We start from the raw sequence: 21,865 nt of genomic DNA on the forward strand, positions 1-21,865 counted from the left end.
TAAGTTTTTTTTTTCATAAGTTATCCAGAGTAACTTATAAAAATAAGTTCAAAACAACTTATGGTAAGCTATAAACTGTTTGCATAAGCTTTCCCAAGTACTAGCATAAACGCTTATGTTATCATATAAACTCAAATAAACTCTTTCAAACGAGTCTTAAATATATATGTTGCAGTCTTGCAGAAATGACTATGGCCTGTCACTTAGCTTAATCATCATAACCTTGACTTTAGATATAGTTTGATATGTTGTCTATATATGGCCTCAGTTTGACTCTAACTATGACTAAGCTGGCTTGAATCCGCTAGCCAGCTCGTCGAAGCGAGTTGGGTCGTCGAAGCGAGTTGGGTCCAATGAGAGGACAAATTAGATAATTATGACTTGGAAACTTGTAAATCCACCCTACATAATTCGTTAATCAATGGGGTCAACCTATAATTTTTTTATGAAAATATGTATTTTTAACTGATTAAAGTAGGTATTGGGGAGCTTATTCTCGAATTATTATTTCTTCAATGCTTATATACTATTTTAATATTCTTTTTTACTTATGGGCTAACTAGTTGTGGTGTGTGTGGAGTTGTTTTTTCCCACCACTTTCTTTAAGGCCTTGTTTGTTAGAATGAGAGCTCTGAAGAGAGAAATGGAAAAGAGAGAGTTAGAGTAGAGACTATTTCTCTCTCCTTGTTTGGTTTGCACATAGAAAAGAGAGAAGAGCGGAATAAGATGAGTCACATCCTGACATAAATCCAGATTAACATTGGTGATCTCAAAAATATAGGAAGGATACATTAAAGTATTAATACAATAAGTGTTATTATGTTACCAGATTGTCGAGAATGTCTCACAGAGTAGAAAATGCCCCAACAATACGATGCATTTACAAACTTTTAATAGTAATATTTTATGTTTTTTTATGTTGTAAATTTATGTGTGTATATTGCCCACACAATAATAAATTGATGGGTATGTTTTTTTTTGGTACATTGGAAAGTTAAATTGTACATGCCAAGAATCGATCTATGCTTCTCCTTATCCAATCCATATGTCCCAACTCTTAATTTTTATTACTTGAGCTATCCTATGAGTACATACCTTACTCGTTAAAGAAAAATGATATAATTAAAAAGTATTATTATTTATTTATTATCAGCACAAAAATACTTGTTAATATTCACAGGAGAAAAGAGAGAGTGAAGAGGATGAGAAAGCAGAGAACAGAGAGGATTAGATTGAGGAGTGAAAACCCTACTAAGTTGCGTTGGAGTCAAAGAAGACACTTCTGTGCTGTGCTTTGTCGCGGTAACCTTCAACCTTGTATCTATGATTCATTGATTCTTAAGAACATAAAACATTTATATTCTCTCATTATTATTGACCATGTAACATGTTCTGTGCTCCGTTTAACGACATTCTCAGTGGGTCGTGTATTTTGATCTTAGATTTCCAGTAAAAGGTTGGTTTCACATTATATTGACATAGCTATCTATATCGATCATGTTTCACATTCACATTAATTCAATTGAGTATTTACATAAATGGCTCCTTGATCATTACTGTAATTTTAGTTTATTCCGTCCTCTGTGTTTTGGATTTATTTGTGATTCACAAATTAGGTCTATTGAGTTGGTTTTGGAATTTCACTGTGCAATTCATTTTGATCAAAAGCCACAGATGATGGATCTCACTCAACCTCTCAAGCCGAATCATCAACTATAACACTTTGGAAACACAATTCAGAGCTGGTTCATGCTCTATTTGTTCCTCCGAATGAACCCACAAAGCTAAACAAGTTACTGAGAGAGCAAGTTAAAGATACCACTGGGAGAATTTGGTATGCAGTAGATTATGATCTAAACCAAGTTTCTGTTTCTCAATGCAGTCAGGATTGAAATTTTTTTGTTTGGTTGTTTTCCTATCTCCCTTTTATTGCTTAACGGGGGGGTTGTGGTAGTTACTCTTTTTAATGAAAATAAATTTATTTATATGAATTGTACATAGTTATGTTTTTCTATGGTTTCTCTCCTTTTCTCTTTATTGGAAACTATAAATGGGAATTACATCGGTATGTTTAAATCTTTACTAGGTTCGACATGCCTGCTCAAACCATCAACCCCGAGTTACAGAAAGATGAAACATCCCGTTTAAAATAAAAAAAATATATAAAAGGAACCTGTTAATAAAAAAAACAATAAATAGATATATGTATATATAATAACAAACCAAACAAAAAACAAACCGTAACCCCACTCCCAATACCATTCTTAATTCCTAATTATATATTAAAACCCTATGTTTTTCTCTCCCTCTCTCATCTTTTTCCTTTTTCTCTGGTTCAACTTCTTTTCTCGGCATCAGCGATTCTTCTCTTCTCCTCTACATCCTTTTCTTCTTTAGTTAAGAACCACACAATACCACCATAAAGTTACATGCTAGTGAAGATAAAATCTATCATTCAAGTGAGAGTCTCTTGCGTTCTCTTTTGGGAGCCACGGTTGGTGCTTTGATGAAGGAGAATGGTACCAAGCCCTTCATGATTCCTCTTTTAAATTAATTGAGGTATTTCCACAACCCTTAAATTTAGAGAATGATATTGTACTGTATGTCAGACTTAGGTAGAATTAATTTAGGGGTTTGGGTACATAATTGGGGATTTCATAGTTGCTCACGGGTACGACATAAGATAATTGTTATTGAAGGTTTGAAGTTGATTTTTGGTGTTCAGATCTGTCGGTTAGTGGTTCGTTTGGTTGTCGCGCAGTTGTGGAGAGCAATCATGTTGGTTCTTCGTAACAGTGAGTGGTTTTCCAATCATTGTGACTTATTTTTTAATAAATTATACAACTGATGATTTGATTATTTTAGCTTATTGCATATTTATTTAAATTGGGGAAACATGCTTTACAATTCGTGAATTATCCGAAAGCTGGTTTATGAAGTTGATATGAGTCTGATTCTGAACTGACATGAGAAATATATTTATATTGCTTTGATTTTGGAAATTATGTGAAATTGAGATTGTGAACTTGGAAAGTTGATTTTGGGACTTCTGATAAGACTTGAACTGGTTTGAGAAAACGGTCTTGGGGATCCTTGGTAGAACCCCGTAGCTGTTAGCGGAGGTAACGACCTAGGTGCACCTAGCTAGTTTGATTCCGGGAGGAGAGGGCTATTCGTTAGATGGAGCCGCCAGTGCACGGAAAGGGCTATCAACGAGATGTAGCTTCCCCCGATGATATGATGTGACATGTGATACGAGAGAGGAAAGGGCTATCCGTTAGATGGAGCCGCCCCTATCGGATAGGCCATCCTTTATGAGGAGAGGGCTATCAACGAGATGGAGCCGCCTCACGGTTCTACATGTGTGACCCTATTAAATTATATTTCTGATTTTTAAATGCTTTCATATGACTGACATGATTTTTATTCAGTTTCATTGAAACAATTATTTATAAACTTGGCAGTTTGATCATCTCTTATTGGAAATGATGCTTATTAATTTTATTAATATTATATATTGTATCCACTCTGAACTGATAGTGAAAAACTCGTGCTTCATATGCTTCCCTTTTCCTGTTCATGGTGGTTGTCAAATCCTCACTATGTCTTTGTGGCTTACCACATTCCTTATTTCCATCCACAGGAAACTGAGTACCAGTATGTTATCAGATTCAGATCGTTCTGCTTATATTGTTTATAGGCCTCATTTGGAAGGTTGTCATATTTGTGTCTGTTGTTGATCTGTCATTCTGCAGCTATAGGGGAGTCTTTGGGGGAATTCAGTTTGAATTGTTATTTATTGTTCTAATTTAAGGATTTGCACTTTAGTGCTGGATTTGAAATTTATGTATTCTTGAAATTCTAGTTACGAATGGAGATGGTGATATTACATAAAAGATTCTTATGGATTTATTTTTTATAAATTATACTAAACATGTACAATTTTGGAAAATTATTTTGGGAAGTGAGTTTTGTTAAATAGGCTTGCCAGGCTAAGGTGGTAGTCTGTGCGCCGGTCACGGCTTGGGATTTTGGGTCGTGACAAAAGATCTCAAGTTACTGAAGGTGCTTGAGTTTGGACATCTTCCTCTCCCCCGCCCTACAATGATGTGGAAAAATGCTCATTTCCGAATATGATGTTGTGTGAAATTAGCTTGGATTGAGCTGATAAGCATTACACACACTGTCATCTAAATTATAAGGAAGATTGAAATGTAATTAAGTAAGAGGATATGCTTTTTTCAAGAGATATGGTATTGGAGTAACAGAAGGGTTTAGAAGGGTATTCTTCAAAATGAAAATTTATTAATGTCTCTCATCAAGTGTACTTCATAATTTATTTAAGTTTCTGGCTTTACAATTGCCTTTCTGATAGTCATGGTTTCATGTTTAGTGCTGGTAAATTTAGGGTTTCAATGAATGGTAGAGGTAGTTGCTTTGTTTAGGTTTTTGCCCCTGCAAATGATTATTAGCCCTGATCAAGAAGTGAGTATGCAATTATATATGTTGGTTTATCATATTGATGTCACCCTTTAAGGCCTTATGTATGCTTCCCTGACATCGTGAAATAAACTACAATTATGTATTTCATTTTACAAAATGGCAAGTTAAGCCTTCAGGAATGAGAAATGGTGAGACCAAAGTTCCTTTTCAATAGCATAAAAAATCTTTCTAGACGTTTTTGTTGTATTTGGGAAATGGGATCCTTACTCTTTGATATGTATATACATTGATGGTTACAGTTGAGGGCTGCCATTGATCCAAAGCGGCACTACAAGAAGGGCAATTCAAAATCAAAGGCACTTCCCAAGTATTTTCAGGCAAGTTCAGGGTTGGTACATATTTCAGTCAATATTCAATTTCTGTTCAACAACTTCAATTTTTGTGGATCATGTGAATATGATCAGGTGGGAAGCAAACTAACTAAAAAGAGAGATGAAAGCAACGCTTGCAGATGAGATGCTTTCTGATCAAAACCTTGCAGCTTACAGGTAAGATAGGCAGTAGGTGACATATTTTCCTGGTTTGAATTAGCATGAAATACATTCATTCTATAGATGCTCGTGTTAGTTATCCTTATTAACCTCAGAATCTGCCACCAGAAGTCTATGGTTTTAATTTTGCTGAAATCCTGCTACTCAATGTATGATATGAAAAAAATGAACTTAGTGATGTCTTTGCGGAAGTTGGAATGCTGTAGGTGCAACAGATTTGCTGGGTTACTTACCCACTTTGATGAGTTCTGTTGTCTGGTAATAAGCTTCTTATAATGAACTAAAATAGCTTTTCTGATGAAATATTTTGCACCAAATATGAAATAATCTTGGGGAACAGGAAGGTTCTTATATATGTGCATAGTGCGTCTTAAATCACTTCTGTAAATTGGAAATACAGAGAAGGCGTTGAATCTAGAAACTTGTTCATGCTTGTTCCTACGCCTTTTGGATTACTTATTCCTTGTTTCTCTCTCTCTAGAGCGCGGAAGGTTCGAGAAATTGAAGAACAGAATCAACCAGCCGGGAATGAAAAGTGGAAAGTTAAAGGTGGAAATTCTCGCAAGCGTGCAAAAGAAAGGCGGAATTACTGAATTTTCCATCCTTTTTGGAGCCTATACCGGTCATTTTGCTATGTGGTTTTTGGACAATCACATTCATTCTTGTCCACAGGCCAAGCAGTTAATGCTATGAAAAGTTTAGAATCATCGAGGTAATCTAAACAATGTTATCTTAATTAACTATAAAACCTACTAATTGGAATTGTTATAATCAGTCTAATCAGTGTTTTCCGTTTCATTCTTTTCATAATGGAAATTCATTTTCTTTCAACTTTACCCTTTTGTATTTGGCTTAATCCTCATATTAGTATCTGTCTTTGTGTCGCCGTCTGAACCAGGTCCCTGACCGGAAAAATTTGTGGATTTAATCCCTCTCTTTAAAAAATGTTTGGAGCCAGTCCCTGCCGGAGCTTGGAGCTCCGGCGAGTGATGATGTAGCGTGCTGACTGTGTAAATGAAGCTGACATGGCACCCAAAATTTTTTTTTAATAAAATTAATTTACACATATGATAATTAAAACAAATTCCCCCCAAAATTAACCCAAATTCCCCCAAATTAACCCAGAACCTAAATCATCTTCTAAACCCATTTCACCTTTCTTCCCCAATTTCCTCTGTCCTCTCTTCTTCTTCACCACCCCAACAGCCACCACCACCAACAAAGTCCCTTGCTCTGGACGGAGCTGATGTCGCCAGAGCCGAGGCGGCGGGAGAATCGTTAACCGGAGAGGACGATGCGGCAGTTGGGGGACTCCGACCAGATCTTGTGGATGGTGTCCCACCGGGAGTCAGAGGAGGGCGCGTGGGGCTTGGCGGAGGCGGGTGGAGCGAGGTGGCGGAGGAAGAGCCTGTTAGGGTGGTTGTTTCAGTCCTTTTTTTGGAACCTCTGTAATAGGCTGGGAGGTGATGTTGTTTTCCTTTTTGAATTTTCTACACTGGTGCTGCTCTGTTTGTTTGCTGATGTGCCATGTCTCTGTTGTGGAATTCGTCATTTGCTCTCCTTAGGTGTATAACAGATCTGGTTGTGAGGGACCTTGAAGCATTGTCAGATACAGATTTCTAAGGAGAGAAATTTCTCCAATGGTACAGAAGCCGAGACCCATGGATCTAGTTCTATTCTCAAATGTTTCTGCTTCATTTCTATCAAGAACTCGCAGTGCAACGGATGCAGTAGTACAACAAACTCGTACGTAGCAAGAAGAGGCCTGATTTTCTTGTTCAGCTTTTCAATGGATCCCCACTAAGAACATAGATTATTGGACCTTTTGTGGGGGAGAAAAACTTCACTAGTGAGTTTGTCTCCTCCTAAATTGTAGGCACCTTCAATTACAATACAAGTTTGTCCAATCCAATTTTGCAGAGATGCTGTTCTGATCAGTTTCAGTAGATTATTATAACTTAATTATGAGTTTCTCCAATATTCAACGGGAGTTGGGTTTGGGGCCCCCTATGGGGCTCCCCGCCCCACTTAAAGTGGGGAAATTACTGGAACGCCCCCCTTTAATAGAATACGGAAGAAACATTTCCGTATTCAATACGGAAGTCTTATATCCGTACTATATTAGTATGTAAACCGGCAAGGGTTTATTCAAACCCATTTCAAACTTCATTCCGTATTTTGCCAAGCTCTTCTCCCCTCTTCAACCTTCGATCTCTGTCGCTCCCCTTGCTTGAACCGTGTACTTGAAAGGTTCCATCATCTCCATCAAAGCTCTTCACAACCCCATTCTCAGAATTGAAACCTAGAGGTAAGGATTTTTGGATTTTCCCCATTTAACTTGAAATTATGTTAATCATTGAACCCTAGGGTAGTCGATTGTTGCTTGTGTAGAGGTATTGTTGGCTGAAATGTCTTGAATGTGGTTTGGGTTTAGGGCCGATAGCTCATTGTCGTTAATGGCGTTTCTGGGTAAATACGGATCACAGGTTTCCGTATTGAATATGGAAAATGGTATTCCGTATTCAGTATGGAACATGGTTTTCCGTATTGAATACGGAAAAACGTTTTCCGTATTCATCTCAGAACCAAACCCAACACTTATAATTGATTCTGGGTTCAGAATCAATTATAGAAGGTTTCCAAAGCATTTGTGAGTAGTTTCTAGATGCCATAATTGATTATTAGGAAAATAAAAGTTGATCCAAGCATGCATAAACCACAGAAGATCCGATTATCATCTATGTACTTATAAAATTCTAGGAATTTTCCATTTGCTTGCATCATGTTTCTGTCTATGGCTGAAATGGTATATATAGTGAATGTTTGCTCTGAATATATAGTGAGAATGAAGAACAGAAAGAGGTCTCATGCTTCTAGTGAGGATGTCGGGGCTACTGAGGATAGACACCGGCGGTTACATGCTTCTAGCCGGCGCGGCGATCATGCTGCAACCTCTCAGGCGGTGGAGGCTTCAGCTCCAGTTTTTCTCCGCCGTCTCCCATGATTGAGGTTCCTCTGGTTGATTATCCGCCGTCTCCCACGGTTGAGATACCTACAGTTGATTCTCCGCCCTCTCCCATGGTTGAGTCATCAGGCGAGGAGTCCTCAGGCGAGGAGTCTTCCGGCGAGGAGTCATCAGGCGAAGCCTCATCCGGCATGGGAGGATCTGACGAGGATAGTATTCCTCCGCCTACTGTTGATGCTGATGTCCTGCCGCCAGAGCAGGGGGCACAGGGTGGCGAGGAGGACCTGATCCAGAGGTTGCCGCCGTTTCCGGGGGGGCCTGTTGAGCTATCGCTCCTCACCCATTATGCTGATCACAAGGCTCCCTGGGCGTGGCATGCACTCCTACGCACAGACGAGCGGTATGTGGACCGTCGACAGTTGAAGGTGGCCACAGCTGGGGGGAAGGTTTGGAACCTTGCTTGTGATGGTGATTCAGACAGTCACAGGCGGGTTCGAGAGTTGATTGAGCAGACGGGTCTTCATCAGCTACCCTATTGCAGCTACCCGGTGACAGATGCAGGCCTTATTTTGGCCCTTGTGGAGCGATGGCATGAGGAGACTAGTAGCTTCCACATGTCGTTCGGGGAGATGACTATCACCTTGGACGACGTGTCGGCTCTTCTCCATCTCCCCATGGGGTCGAGGTTCTATACGCCTGGGAGGGGGGAGAGGGACGAGTGTGCAGCGCTCTGTGCTCAGTTGATGGGAGGATCTGTTGGTATTTATGAGGCTGAGTTTGATACGAATAGGTCCCAGACTATTCGCTTTGGGGTCTTGCAGACCCGGTATGAGGCTGCGTTGGCGGGTATGTCTTAATTATTATTGTATTGTCTTTGTATCTATTATTATTGTATTGTTATAAACTATTAACTTAATTCACTTCATTGTAGAGCACCGATATGAGGACGCTGCACGGATTTGGCTGGTGAACCAGCTAGGCGCCACGCTCTTTGCTAGCAAGAGCGGAGGCTACCATACGACCGTCTACTGGATAGGGATGTTGGAGGATCTTGGTCGAGTGTGCGAGTACGCGTGGGGCGCGATTGCGCTCGCTACGCTATACGACCAGCTTAGTCGAGCGTCCAGGAGGGGGACGGCCCAGATGGGAGGTTTTAGCTCGCTCCTGCTAGAATGGGTCTACGAGTACCTTTCTGACCGCGTCATTATCCGTAGGGCGGATCCGGAGTACTCGCAAGACCAGCCTAGGGCGCGGCGGTGGGCTATGTCCCGGGTCGGGCATGCAGGCCTTGATGAGAGGCGAGTCATGCTCGATGAGCTGACGGTGGATGACATTATATGGACCCCATTTGAGGACCATCGGGCTCATCGACCACGGGATCCGAGGGCCATGTATTCTCGCTACATCCGGTCGCCATTTGGCCGTGTTGTTCGACGGCATCTACCAGAGAGGGTTCTGCGCCAGTTTGGCTTCATACAGGATGTCCCTCGACACCCCTCTGAGATCCAGACGTCTGGGTCCCTTGCTGAGACCGCAGATGCTGCCTTTGCTGAGTTTGCGCCGCACCTTCGCCCTCAGGGGATCCCCGCTACATATCCGGGAGAGGCTGTGGAGGATTACATGAGGTGGTACAGCGCTGTGTCCCATCGGTTCATCATCCCTGATGATAGGAGGGAGGAGTTCAGTGCGGTGGTAAGTTTGAATTTTATTTTCCATTCAATTGTGATTTTTTGTTCATGATATTTGTATATTTGTATCTAATGTATCTACATTATTTTTGCAGACTGTTATGCGTCGGGCCGTGGACTTGTTGGAGCAGTCACTCGAGGTGTCAGATGCTCCTGCAGAGGGCACGCATTCCCGATCCCTCACTGAGAGGGCGCTGGATCTTATTAGATCCAATGCCTTCATTGGTACCCAGGGGGTAGCCTTTGCTGCTGTCCGAGGAGCTAGAGCTGCAGGAGGCAGAGGTCGTGGAGACAGAGCGCGTGGAGGCAGAGGCCGTGGAGAGGGTGCTCCTGCAGAGGGTGCACGTGGAGGCAGAGCCCGTGGACCTAGAGGTCGTAGAGGGGCCGGTAGGGGTCGGGGCGAGTGATTGACTGTATATTTGTATATTTGTATATAAATCTGAGATATGGTAGTCAAGTTTGAAGGATTGTTTTCCTTCAAAGTCAACAACATCTTTCTCGGTGGAACCCAACTCCTTGTCATTTTTTCCACTTGCTCCTTCTCTCCGGGTTTTAGACGACCAACAAAATTGTGCCCAAGTAGTGACCTAGCTGGTTCATGGTTGTGTATACCTTCCATCACCTTTAGCCGCCAATCTCTATCTATGTCATTTTTCCTAGGTCGTCCTTTTAGTCTAAAAGGACAACCTGTCTTTTGTGATCTCGTCCCTTCAACAAGGTCAGGGTCTCTATAAGGAACATATTTACCATGCTTCTCGCACCCCAACATGACATAAGCTTTTCTGCTTCCATTCCCACCATAATCTGACTTTGTGATCAACGTAACATATCCATTTTCAATCGCAATTCCATGAACCCAATTGATAAGATCATCACGGGTAGGGAAAATCTGTTATAATAATAAGAATTGATTACAAGGGTGATCAAGACATAATAAGAATTGATATATTACACTCTCAAAACAATGCAAAAATATGTTCAAAGAATACCTGATCAGTTGCAAATAAATGCGAGACATCTATACTTATACACGGGGGCACAAATGCTGGTGGTGGCACCTCTGTAGTGGCCTCTTCAGGTTGACCATTGTGAAATCCAGCTTCAATCAATTGTGACTCACCAAAGAAAAATGAATCTGTCATCCCTGGAAGAGAATACGGAAAGTTACATTTCATACTCAATACGGAAAGCTACTTTCCATACTGAATACGGATTGTTACTTTCCATATTCAATACGGAAGATAACAATCCGTATTATATCACGACTCAGAATTCAAAAAACCATCCTTCTAACTACTTAAACTACTTAATCTAACTACTTAAACTACTTAATCTAACTACTTCCACTACTTAATCCTACAAAATAACAACAAATAAACACATAGACTTACCTCTACTACAACACTTGTTGATAGTGGTGGAGAGCTTGGGAAATGAAGGAGTGGATGGTGGTGGAGAGCTTGGAAATGAAAGTGAGGTAGGAGAGGGTGAGAGAGAGGGTGGTCTGGAGGCATTGAGGAGGTTCAGGGGGGCTGGTCAGGGGTTGGTGAAGGGGTTGGTGAGGGAGGAGTAATGGTGGAAAAAGGGGGAATCCTGTCAGAGTTAAATACGGAAAATACCTTTCCGTAGTCATCAAAATATAATACGGAAAGTACCTTTCCGTATTAAGTTAAATTGAATACGGAAAGTACCTTTCCGTAGGGCACTTTTGGGTTTAAAAAAAAAGGGTGGGACGCGCAGCCCCATAGGGGAGGCCCCAAACCCAACTCCCATATTCAACTGGGAAAGCCGGAAAAGGTTAAATTATTGTGAAAACCTTGTTGTAGTGTTATTTTGAGGTTAAATACAAATTCCTGATTAGATTCACTTTGCTAAAAAAATATTGAGGTGCATGCTTGTTGACTTGATGGTAACATCTTGCAGGGAACAAATCTGGGTTTTTCCCTTCTGGGTTCTTTTCTTGTGTTTTTGGGATTTTTTTCTTCTCATTTTCTTCATCTCCATCCATTTTAATCTTGGAATCGTGGTTGGTTAAAAAATAGGAATTGGAATCAGAGATGAAGATGAAAGATTTAGGTTCAAAAACTTGAAGATCTTCATGAAGATGAAGATAATTGAAAAAGGATGGATGATGAAGATGATTTAGGTTCTGGGTTAATTTGGGGGAATTTGGGTTAATTTTGGGGGGAATTTGTTTTAATTATCATATGTGTAAATTAATTTTATTAAAAAAAATTTTTTTGGGTGTCATGTCAGCTTCATTTACACAGTCAGCACACTACATCATCACTCGCCGGAGCTCCAAGCTCCGGCAGGGACTGGCTCCAAACGTTTTTTAAAGAGAGGGATTTAATCCACAAATTTTTCCGGTCAGGGACCTGGTTCAGACGGCGACACAAAGACAGGGACTAATATGAGGATTAAGCCTTTGTATTTTAAGGGTTAACTATTGTAATTATCAAAGGACATTTCACATTTTTTAAATGAAAGTAAAAAAAACAAGGCGCTGGCCGCTGAGTACAGAGGCACTTTTTCTTCCACTCTTTTTATTAGTTGAAATTTATGTGAGTATTATATAACGAGTCTCATTCCTATTTTGGTGTTTTACTAGTTAATGGAAAAGTAATGTTTAATATACACCTCTCTTTTGAGGTGGAGAGGTGGAATGGTGAGAGAGATAGAAAGAAAAGAAAAAGTAAGAGAGAGAAAATATGAGATGTGATAGAGGAAAATGTTTTCTTCACACCTCATTTTGAGGTGGAAAGAGGTGGATGAGGAGAGAGATAGAAATAAAAGAAAAAGTAAGAGAGAGAAAGTATGAGATGTGATAGATGATAAAAGGAGAGAGGTAGAAACAAAAATAGGTGGAAATGAAGTGTTTAAAAGATGAGGTGTGTATATATCATTACTCTGTGATAGATGATAAGATGAGAGAGATAGAAATAAAAAGAGGTGGAAATGGAGTGTTTAAAAAATGAGGTGTGTATATATCATTACTCGTTAATGGAACTCAGGTCAATTTTAATCAATACGTGTTGACAAGAGTGTGATAAAATGTGGTGAAGTATAAGGTGCAATAGTGGATGTGTCTTGCACCCATGCCACACATGTTAGGGCCAATGACATCACACCACCTGTCAAAGTAGGGAATTGGAAACCAGTTTATTCTGTTAAATATATTTTTAATTTTCTTAATTTTAATTTTGATATGACATTAAAGCCCCTTATTGTGTGTCTCATCCTCTCTCCCTCAACCTTTGACCTCGCCACCACGGCCAACTCCGACCAACCACGTCGGCGGCCGCCGCAGGTGCGGTGGTCATTTCCTCTCCATCACCCTTTCAGCCATCCTCCACCGAAGGAGTCAAAAGTGGGCTCGTTGTTCAGATTCCTCCCTTGGATTCGATGTTAATCATTTTTTCACCCACCTCAATTCCCAAACCTGCACGGAAAAACCCACTTCAGATCAATTATCTGTGAGGGAAAAAATGATGTTTTGTTGATGGGTTTCTCTATTTCTTTCTAATTTGCAAGAAATTTTGAATTTTTTGTGGGTTCAGTGGTCTTGGGATAGAGAGAACGTGACACGGAAGAGGGAGAGACGGAGGTCCACACGGCACGATTGATGGTTGGTGGCGCCGATCTCGCTTCGCTGGGTGTCGTCTGCTGGGTATTTGCGGTGGTGGTGGTCTTGCCTCCACCTGCAAACTAGACCCAGCTCCATTGACCAGCGTATCCCATACCAAACACATCTGCAAATAGATTTTTGCATGTGAACTTCTTGAAAATTTACTCCCACCAGCAACAACCCAGATCTGCAACCTTTGTATTTGCCAAAAATTAAAATTTTATCTTTGATATTTGTTGAATTGTATTGAACATTTTGATTTCAAACCTGTTGCTTTGAGGGTGGAGTAAATCGTGAAATTTTATTGAATAACGGTGGAGCTTCGTTTGGGTTTCAAACAAGGGAGGAAAAAGGTAATGGGGTTTTGATGATTTGGAGATGGAGGTGGGCAAAGGGAAGGCGCAGTGGAGAGGAAGGTGGAGGGCACAGAGGAAAGGGATAAAACATGAGGATATTTTTGTAATACAACCTTTTTTTTTATATTTTTTATTTTTTCTTAGCAGGTAATTAATACTTGTTATAGCAGGTCAAATTTGCTCTTGCATGGTGCAAGACTTAAGAGACACTTGCACCCTATAAGCCACCATAAAATGTCAGTATTTCTAGACTCACTAAACTTGTCGGCTTCTTTAATTTGCAAGTAAGTACCGCTTTACAAACTCAGCTGATAGCTTTTTAAGCTCTTCAATGGTTCACATGTAAACAAGATTGGAAGTTCTTTATCATTAATTTAAAGAACTTAAAAATGTAAAAAAAGGGGGAAAATGAGATTCCTACAATAAGTTCATTTTTCGAAACTTTTTTGTCAACTAGACAAACATATACGAAGTAAAGTATTTGTCAAAAAAAAAAACGAAGTGGGCCATGTAAAGAATTCAAACTAGAGCATTCAATAAAAGAAGTGTAGAATGGACAAAAAACGAGTGCAGAATTTGTTTGGATTTCTCAATCCGTGGTGTTTGAAGAATTTATTAAGTTTTCATGTTTGGGGAAGAGTTGATTTTATGTAAAGCTAATCCGGAAGTAACATTTATGAGGAAAGGGGTGATTTTAATAGAATTAAAACAGAATCTAAATATGATATAGTAAAATCATATACAGTAACTAGAAATGAATGGTATTTGCATAGAGTTGTGTAGAAGGAAAGGCACATGACAAGGCACTGATAGATTTATTGTAAATTATAGACATCTAGCTTGTTAGTCTGGCATCCGACAACAGTAAGAGTCAGTTCCTTGGCAACTCTGCTCTCGTACCTCTCTTACTGCCAGCATATATGTTAGCCTGAGATTGGCTACGTGGCAGACATATGACGGTGAGATTGAATTGTGGAAATGTGGTGGGGAGGGATACAAATAAATCGGATTTTGGTGGAGTTTACCACAATTTTAACCATGATATTTTTCCACACATTGAAACCTTATGGCAAACCTTACCGTAAAGCTCAAACTTGTGACCGTAAAATCACATGATAGTGGTATTATCATTGCGGTGAGACTCGTTCTCAAACTTTATCAAATTAAAATTTGTTAATATCTATGCTGATCATTAAAGAAGGTGTGCAGTTGGCATCACATGAGGTCAAACTAAAATCCGAATAAAAACAAAATGCTTTGCGCATATACTTGAATAAGCATATAAGCCATTGAAAGAAGAAAGTCAGTATTTAACCTGAATTCTTTTGTTATATATATGTAAATGTAAACTTGCATCACATGAGCTTGAAAATGTAACCTGATTTGTTGAGGTGTTTTGAATGCTGAGGGAGAAACGAACAAAAGAAATGAAAATATTGTACGTGTTATCGTCTGTCTCAAGTCCCTATTATTGTTTGGGTTTTAAAGCGATGGATCATGCTTGGTTGGGTTGGACTTGAATGTTTGTTTGTGCTGCTAGCTAGGTAGATGGTGCAAGTAAGTAGGGACTAAGAATAGGTACGTACGTAGGTGAGTAGCAGAGAAAAACGACCCTTTTTTTACAAATTATTTTGCACCCACTTACCCACCCGTGATCAGTGATGTATTAATATTTTCTGATCCACTCTGACTGCTATCTCTCGATCTGCATTCCCCAATCCATATCTCTCTTGGTCATTGGTCAATATATACTGTAGTAACAAAACATTACATACAACCTCCGGTCACTATTATAAGCAAAAGTTAGTTTTGTAGGTTCATTCAATAAATGATGTATGTGACCATTTTAATGACTACATACATTATTTATTGAATGAACCTAAAAAGCTAACTTTTACTTATAATAGTGATCGATGGGTGTATATACCTGACAGACATATATATGATGCAATCTTCCTCAAATTTAGCTTGATTTTTCGCTAATCAAAGTTTAATTAATTTTGAACCATGGATATTACTATTATTAATGCTTAATCCGAGGGATATTTATGGTTCATGAACGTATTAATTAAATACGGCTCAGATCTTATATATAGATATATATAGTACATTAAAACTTGTGTACGTGCATGTAAATATGTATGTTGTTTAAATATGGTCCCCATTGCATTCTCTATCGATCGATCAGGGTCACGGCTGCTAATAGCTTGAATGGAATGGAATTGGGTACTGCAGCTAGCGGGAATATTTTGGTGATCTGATGGTTGACGCCTCTTGAGTGACACGTCCTAATCTTAGGATTTTGAAACCTGCAGGATCATATATACACCTAATGTAATGTAATGTGTTTCTACCCTACCATTTTGCTCCATAAAGAATATTTTTATTTTATTTATTTTTAAGAGTTAAATATGTTTTAGTACCTTTCAAATTTTCATTTTGATAATTTGATCTCTTATTTTCAAGATGTAGTACCACCTTTCAAAAAAAAAAAGATGTAGTACCATTTCCATAAAAAAAAAAAGATGTGCCATTAGTTACGAAGTAACTACTCGACTAAATCTCTTTTTTGTAAAACAAAATATTCCCCAAATAGTTGTTTACATTAAACTAATATGTAACCGACACATGTTTGGCTTACTTGGTAAGGACATACCACTTCCCCTCAATATTATTTGTTCAATTTTTGTTGTCATTGTGAGAGTTGTGTTGGTGGGTGAAATATAAGTATCATTGTAAGTGACATTTAATTTGATCCCAGATGCATTTCCTGACCGTAGTAGTGACCAGAGTCACTTACTCAAAAGTTTATTCATCGAAAAAATTAAACCAAATAACCAATAATATGCATGGTGAAAATAATCAAACTTGACAATGCCACTACCATCGATGTGATCAAGGTCAAACAAACGCCTCAGTCTCGTCTTCTGGCATTGTGGGGTTTGGCACAATGGAATCTGCGGATAATGCTCTTGTTGCTACGACTTTTGGGCCTGATGGATGCTACTATGGCTGAAGCTCTACCCTTGAGGTGGACTCTTTGTTTGGCTTTGGAGTTGAGTTTTCGCCATGTGTTGTTTGAGACAAACGACTAGTCGCTCCTCCATACTTAGAAGTCTCACAAAACACAACTTTCTTATTTAGCAGCTATCAATCAGGATATATAGTTCGCAGGAAAGGGTTCTTGGTTGCATATTCTAAAGCCAAGTAAGTCTCTATTGATAGTGATTTTGTTTGGATAGAGGACGCCCCTCTAGGGTTAGAGTTTATTTTGGGTATGTGCCTACTTCTTTCAATGAATGAATTTCATGGTCTTGAATGTAAAAAAAAGGCAATGCCACATCAATATAATTTAAGGATTCAATTGGATTAATTAAAAAAATATAAGGAGTTAAAAATGTTTTGATGAGGGTCCAAAATTAAAAAAAAAGAAAAGGAAATGCCACTTTTTTTACCTCTTATTTATAAATATTTGTGTAGAAAATTATGAAAATAAAATGAAAAAACATGATAATATTTGTAAAATTTATGACAAAGCACACAATGAAACAAAACATCGCAAATCAATTAGGAGACCTTAAATATTGTGATGTTTGTGCTAAATATCTCTCAAGCTGTTGCTTTAGACTATATGCAAAAAAGTATGTCCATTGTTGAGGGAGTTTTTCTTCCATGTATGCATTCTACATTTCTACTAATTAAGTTGATGAAATGTTATGTGTGGCTTAGATGGCTAACCAATAGAGGGGTTGAATATAGACAACTTAATTCAATCAAACCAGGGTGATACCTGGATTTTCTCTTCATAAGTTCATATCCTGCTCTGATTATAACAGGATTATTTGGTTACAAAAATGGTGCAACAACACATGATCATATTTTAAAACTTACCTGTGTAATTCAAATAAAATTTCAATTAAGTCATTGACTTTAAATGCACCTGCACTGTTCCCTTTAGGTGCATTGATGTGATTTCTTCAAAGTCATAAATAAGACTTGCAGAGTTTACTCCACGAGAACATTGATTGTAATGAACAACATTTTTTTTATGTATGAAACAAGAGAACAAAATAATTCTCCTACCCACGCTTCCTCCTAGTTACTTCAACATCCAACTCTGTCACATCTTATTCCCATTTCAGATACCATGTCTCACATCAAATTCCTTATACATTCTTTATATAAATCCCCTTCCCTTTCCCTCATTCCCTTTCCTGTTTCTTTTTTTCATATATATGAGAAGTAACACATGCATGTATGCAACACATAAACATCAAGTTACTTAAATAAGGCCTATGAAGTATAAACACTAACCACATAGAGATTTAAATACTCTTTCTTGATGATCCAACCAACATAGTCCAGATGCATTTTAAAGTAAAATACCTCATTCAAACTCAGTGTCCTGTTACACCACCAATTTCTTGAAACATAACATCAATAACAATAAAAGCATTGCTATTTTCCAATAAAACTACAACATCTAAGAGCAAGTTTTTCTTTCTAATCAGTACTTCTTCAATGGTAGAAACTCAAAAAACTGGCTTGGTGCATTCATTGCTGAAACCGATATCTCTGTCTCTTTGTGATGTTGATTGCTGTTTTCACTGCTACCATCTCCATTCCGCAAGGGGAAAAGTTGAAGGGTTTGAGATTCAACATTATCCTCAGTGGTGAAACTGCTTAAGTGGATAATGCTGTTGTTTTCTCTGGTGTGAGGTGAAATGAAGAAGCTGAGATCTGCATGAGTCTTAATGAGTTTTTGGTCCATGAGTCTAGCTGCTGTTACTGTGGCCATGCTAGTTGTAGAGGCATATTGAGGAGGTGTGTTAATGAAGTGGGGAGGTTGAGGAGGACAAGGAAACTGCATCATGCGCCACGTGGCATTCCTTTCCATAAAGTTTCTTCTTTGCTGCTGTAATTCCCCTTCATCGAATTGGAGCCATCCATCTGTTCTGCTGCACTCTGCAGCAACCACTGCTTTTGCTGCTGCACTTTGAATTGAAACAGATTCCTGAGAAGAAAAAAAAAACTCATCAACATGTTGTGAGTGAGGTGAAAAAACCTAAAATCCAAAGGTGAAAAAAAGGTACTATACTACTTGACTGCACACATTTCAAATGGGGCACTCCAAGTTCTAATTTTTCAAATAAAGGTGCCTTGAGAAGTCAAATTAAAGTAGGGTGAGATTTGTCTTTTCCATCACCCTCAATTCCATAGAATAGAATGAATGAATAGTAGTACAATGGAGTGGCCATACCAAAAGCTAGTTACTGACCTAAATGACATGAATATGCACAAGCCCCAAAAGCCAAGCCATGCCCAGCTAAGTTTCATAACAACAGCCCCGACAGAAAGGAAGGAATGCAGCTTTTACACCCTTTTCATTTCCCAACAAACTAAGCTTTTCTTTCTTTCTATTGTTCGGGTCCTTTCCCTAGCTACCTACATAATCTTTCTATGATGTTGTTTCCAACATCAACTTGATCATCAATGATATGCAAATAATCAGTGCTTAACTAGTTAGTGTTATTCCTTATAGCTAGACTTACTTTGGCTATTAATAATTGAGTGAATGTGAATCCCAAGCTGAGAAACTCAAAAGGGTTAGTTAATCAGCATATGTTTGGATACTTGTTGGTGTTGACACAATTCAAAGCAAAAAGTGAACATAGCTCTTCTTATGAATTGAAATGAGTGTGCTTTCAGTCACGATAACACAATTGGTCCATGAAGAAGGAAGGAAGGATAAAGACAAAGCAATAAGATATAGAATAGACCTCTGCAAGAGTACTAGTGCAGTTTGTGGAGGATGGCCAGTTGTTCTTGGTCTGTTCAACTTCAAACACTGTCCTACTTGCGCCTGTGGACAAAAGGAAAAACAAAAAAGAATATAACTTTACATCTCAAGCAATGCAACAATCCGAATGAGAAAAAAGAAAAAGCAAAGACGCATGTAATACAGATCTCTAAAAAACAAAACTCAACAGAGAAGAGAAGAGAAAAGAAAAGAAAAAAGCCACACAACACACACACACAATTATGGTGATAATTATGTTACCTAAGTCTTTCTTGTCATGATGAGAACTTTCAAAGTCACGGGGCGGACCCTCAGCTTCTGATTCCATTTGACGGCGGCGCTTCTGCCTTTCTCTTGCTTTGTGATTCTGAAACCAATAGAAAACGTTCTTCCCTTCAATTTTCCCAAACCTTCTAAGCTGTGCTGTGATTTGCTGGATTTGTTCTGCAGATGGTGTTCTTGTTCCTCTTCTGTACAATTCTTCCAGTGCCCTTAGCTGTTCTGGTGTAGGATTCCACCTTGAGCTCACCACAACGGGTGGAGTGTTGAACTCTCTCTTGTTCTGCTCTGTCACTGATGCTAAAAGATGAATCTTTTTTTAACATATTAAACACAGTGTATAACACAAGCACACTGACTGAAATATAACATGGTGATATTAAAGAGGTGGGAGAAAGAAAAAAAACAAGCATACCCAGATTCTGATATTGTGAAAAGAAATCATTTCCATGATGAATGGTTCTTAAGCAAGGACTGGTGTTTGTAGTTGAATTAGTGTTGTTTGGAGAAGTACTCACTGGCCTTGGCATGAGAGGCCTGAGTTTTCTTCCATTGAATGGATAATCAGCCATGTTGAATTCAGCACCACTTTCATTGTAACCCACCATCCACATTGCTGCTGATGAGTACTTATAATCAAAGAGAAAAAGCTAGGGTTTTTGTGACTCTGTGCCTTAGAAATTAATCGCAGAATGATGAAGCTAGTAGCTATATATGGTATTCAGAAAGAAACAATCAGATGAAATTAACATGTATAATAATGAAGGGGAATGGAATTAAAGCAAAAGTGGGAATTGAAATATAGGTGGAGTACTACCAGAATGGGGCTGAAGTTGAGAAAATAAAAAGGGAAAGAAATGAGTGTGTAGTGCAGGGCATGCAATTGCAAGGGGTGTGATGTGAAGGTGGATGGACTAAAAAATGGTAATCCCTAGCTAGTTCAATTGAAAAGTAGACAAGGGTTATATATGGCATGGATTGATGCTAAGAAAAGAAGGTAGCTCATTATTCAAAGTGAGTTAGTTGAGGTGAATCAAGTGTTTGGGTCCGAGACATTGAAAGATATGGGGATAACCAATGTTAGCACTTATTTCGAGTCAAAATATAAATAAGACTTTCCTATATTATGAGATGAAAGTATTTTCACATTAACTCAACTTCAACTTGTATCTAAACACACATGATTTGTCTATAGAGAAAGAGGGAGAATGGTGTTGGTTGGTTGAATATGGGACAAAGTGAGGAGAGGAGATGAGGTTGACTACTAGGAGGCTAAGAGAGAGAGAGATTGTGTGTGTGAAGAAGGAAGAGAAAGGGAAAAAAGAAAGAAAGAAAGAAAAGCAAAGAGGAGGAAGGAGGTATGAAGCGTGGAATTCTGGGAGATTATTGGGAGTAGTGAATGAAAAACGACGTGACGATGATGAGGGTTATCATGAGGCTCATCACCCTTGTTTACATTTATTGTTCCCTTCATGTCCAGTGCCTTTCACACTAATTCTCAATCCGAACTGCCCCTCTCTCCCACTCTGCTCCCTTTGTCTAATATGCTGTCCCACTCCCTCTCCCTCCATGCACGGATCTTTCTCTCTCATATCTTTTTTTTTTATTTCACCTCTAAACCAAATTGCCAATGTCACCACATTTGACATTACATTGTATCTTTGTGTGTAGTGCACATTCCCATGTTTATATATTCTTTCCCTATAAAAAACATGTTTTTTTAACTAAATAACCAATACAAACCCATTAGTGTGTGTGTTTGTACAATAATTAAGTTAATATGAAAGCACATTCATCTTAATCTATTAGAATAGTCATGTTCACTATTAGCGCTAACAGGTATTTAAATATATCCTTATTCCATGTCTGCAAATTTTGCTATAAAAAAAATTATAGTCAAAATTAATTTTGTAGAACTTCTGTAAATAGCCTTTGATAACAAAATTCATCTATAAGGAAATAAGAGTTGACATGTATTATTAGTGATTTGTATTTTTCTAGGGTATGATATTATGAGAATAATCATCAAGTTTGGCATTGAGTTGTGTAGGAACTTTAGGGAAAATCAGAGCAAAAGCACCCAGGACAATACATTGAAGTGATAAAATTTACTTGCACCTTTAAGGAGGAGCTAGGAAATTGGAAAGGAAAATTT

At 38.6% G+C, this 21,865-nt stretch overlaps 2 protein-coding genes and 1 long non-coding RNA gene across 6 annotated transcripts; 2 read left to right on the forward strand and 1 right to left on the reverse strand.

Annotated features, from left to right (window-relative positions):
• The first annotated feature begins 2,243 nt into the window (after positions 1-2,243).
• On the forward strand, positions 2,244-4,825 carry LOC130715009 (uncharacterized). 2 transcript variants are annotated; one of them, XR_009011539.1, is made up of 3 exons: positions 2,244-2,559; positions 2,726-2,795; positions 3,644-3,896. It is a non-coding gene; the product is annotated as an uncharacterized LOC130715009 (long non-coding RNA). The 2 variants fall into 2 exon arrangements; XR_009011538.1 differs by lacking the exon at positions 3,644-3,896 and adding an exon at positions 4,743-4,825 and having other exon boundaries at positions 2,245-2,559.
• A 143-nt stretch (positions 4,826-4,968) lies between these two features.
• Positions 4,969-10,381, forward strand: LOC130715008 (protein MAINTENANCE OF MERISTEMS-like). Of its 2 annotated transcripts, XM_057564995.1 has the most exons (5): positions 5,894-6,457; positions 6,560-7,302; positions 7,835-8,805; positions 8,891-9,651; positions 9,743-10,381. In XM_057564995.1, the coding sequence occupies exons 3-5, from the start codon at positions 7,995-7,997 to the stop codon at positions 10,052-10,054; spliced, it is 1,884 nt and encodes a 627-aa protein (XP_057420978.1). In that variant the 5' UTR covers positions 5,894-6,457; positions 6,560-7,302; positions 7,835-7,994; the 3' UTR covers positions 10,055-10,381. The 2 variants fall into 2 exon arrangements, with proteins under 2 accessions (XP_057420979.1, XP_057420978.1); XM_057564996.1 differs by lacking the exons at positions 5,894-6,457; positions 6,560-7,302 and adding an exon at positions 4,969-4,991.
• Positions 10,382-17,953: 7,572 nt separating this feature from the next.
• LOC130710145 (WUSCHEL-related homeobox 1-like) lies at positions 17,954-21,268 on the reverse strand. Of its 2 annotated transcripts, none has more exons than XM_057559304.1 (4): positions 20,126-21,268; positions 19,693-20,004; positions 19,412-19,494; positions 17,954-18,645 (listed from the first exon to the last, which is right to left on the reverse strand). In XM_057559304.1, the coding sequence occupies exons 1-4, from the start codon at positions 20,322-20,324 to the stop codon at positions 18,139-18,141; spliced, it is 1,101 nt and encodes a 366-aa protein (XP_057415287.1). In that variant the 5' UTR covers positions 20,325-21,268; the 3' UTR covers positions 17,954-18,138. The 2 variants fall into 2 exon arrangements, with proteins under 2 accessions (XP_057415287.1, XP_057415286.1); XM_057559303.1 differs by having other exon boundaries at positions 19,693-20,010.
• Between the last annotated feature and the right edge of the window lie 597 nt (positions 21,269-21,865).

This window comes from Lotus japonicus, chromosome 4 (genome assembly GCF_012489685.1).
Source record: "Lotus japonicus ecotype B-129 chromosome 4, LjGifu_v1.2".
In the NCBI taxonomy this organism is placed as follows: Eukaryota; Viridiplantae; Streptophyta; class Magnoliopsida; order Fabales; family Fabaceae; genus Lotus; species Lotus japonicus.

What these genes read in the sequence shown, in the direction of transcription:
- LOC130715008 (XM_057564996.1), top strand. Translation starts at nt 7,995, where the DNA reads ATGATTGAGGTTCCTCTGGTTGATTATCCGCCGTCTCCCACGGTTGAG. An exon ending in GTATGAGGCTGCGTTGGCGG is followed by an intron (nt 8,806 to 8,890) that starts GTATGTCTTAAT and finishes ACTTCATTGTAG; the next exon opens with AGCACCGATATGAGGACGCT. An exon ending in GGGAGGAGTTCAGTGCGGTG is followed by an intron (nt 9,652 to 9,742) that starts GTAAGTTTGAAT and finishes TTATTTTTGCAG; the next exon opens with ACTGTTATGCGTCGGGCCGT.
- LOC130710145 (XM_057559303.1), bottom strand. Translation starts at nt 20,324, where the DNA reads ATGTGGATGGTGGGTTACAATGAAAGTGGTGCTGAATTCAACATGGCT. An exon ending in TCATGACAAGAAAGACTTAG is followed by an intron (nt 19,495 to 19,692) that starts GTAACATAATTA and finishes TTTTGTCCACAG; the next exon opens with GCGCAAGTAGGACAGTGTTT. An exon ending in GCACTAGTACTCTTGCAGAG is followed by an intron (nt 18,646 to 19,411) that starts GTCTATTCTATA and finishes TTTTCTTCTCAG; the next exon opens with GAATCTGTTTCAATTCAAAG.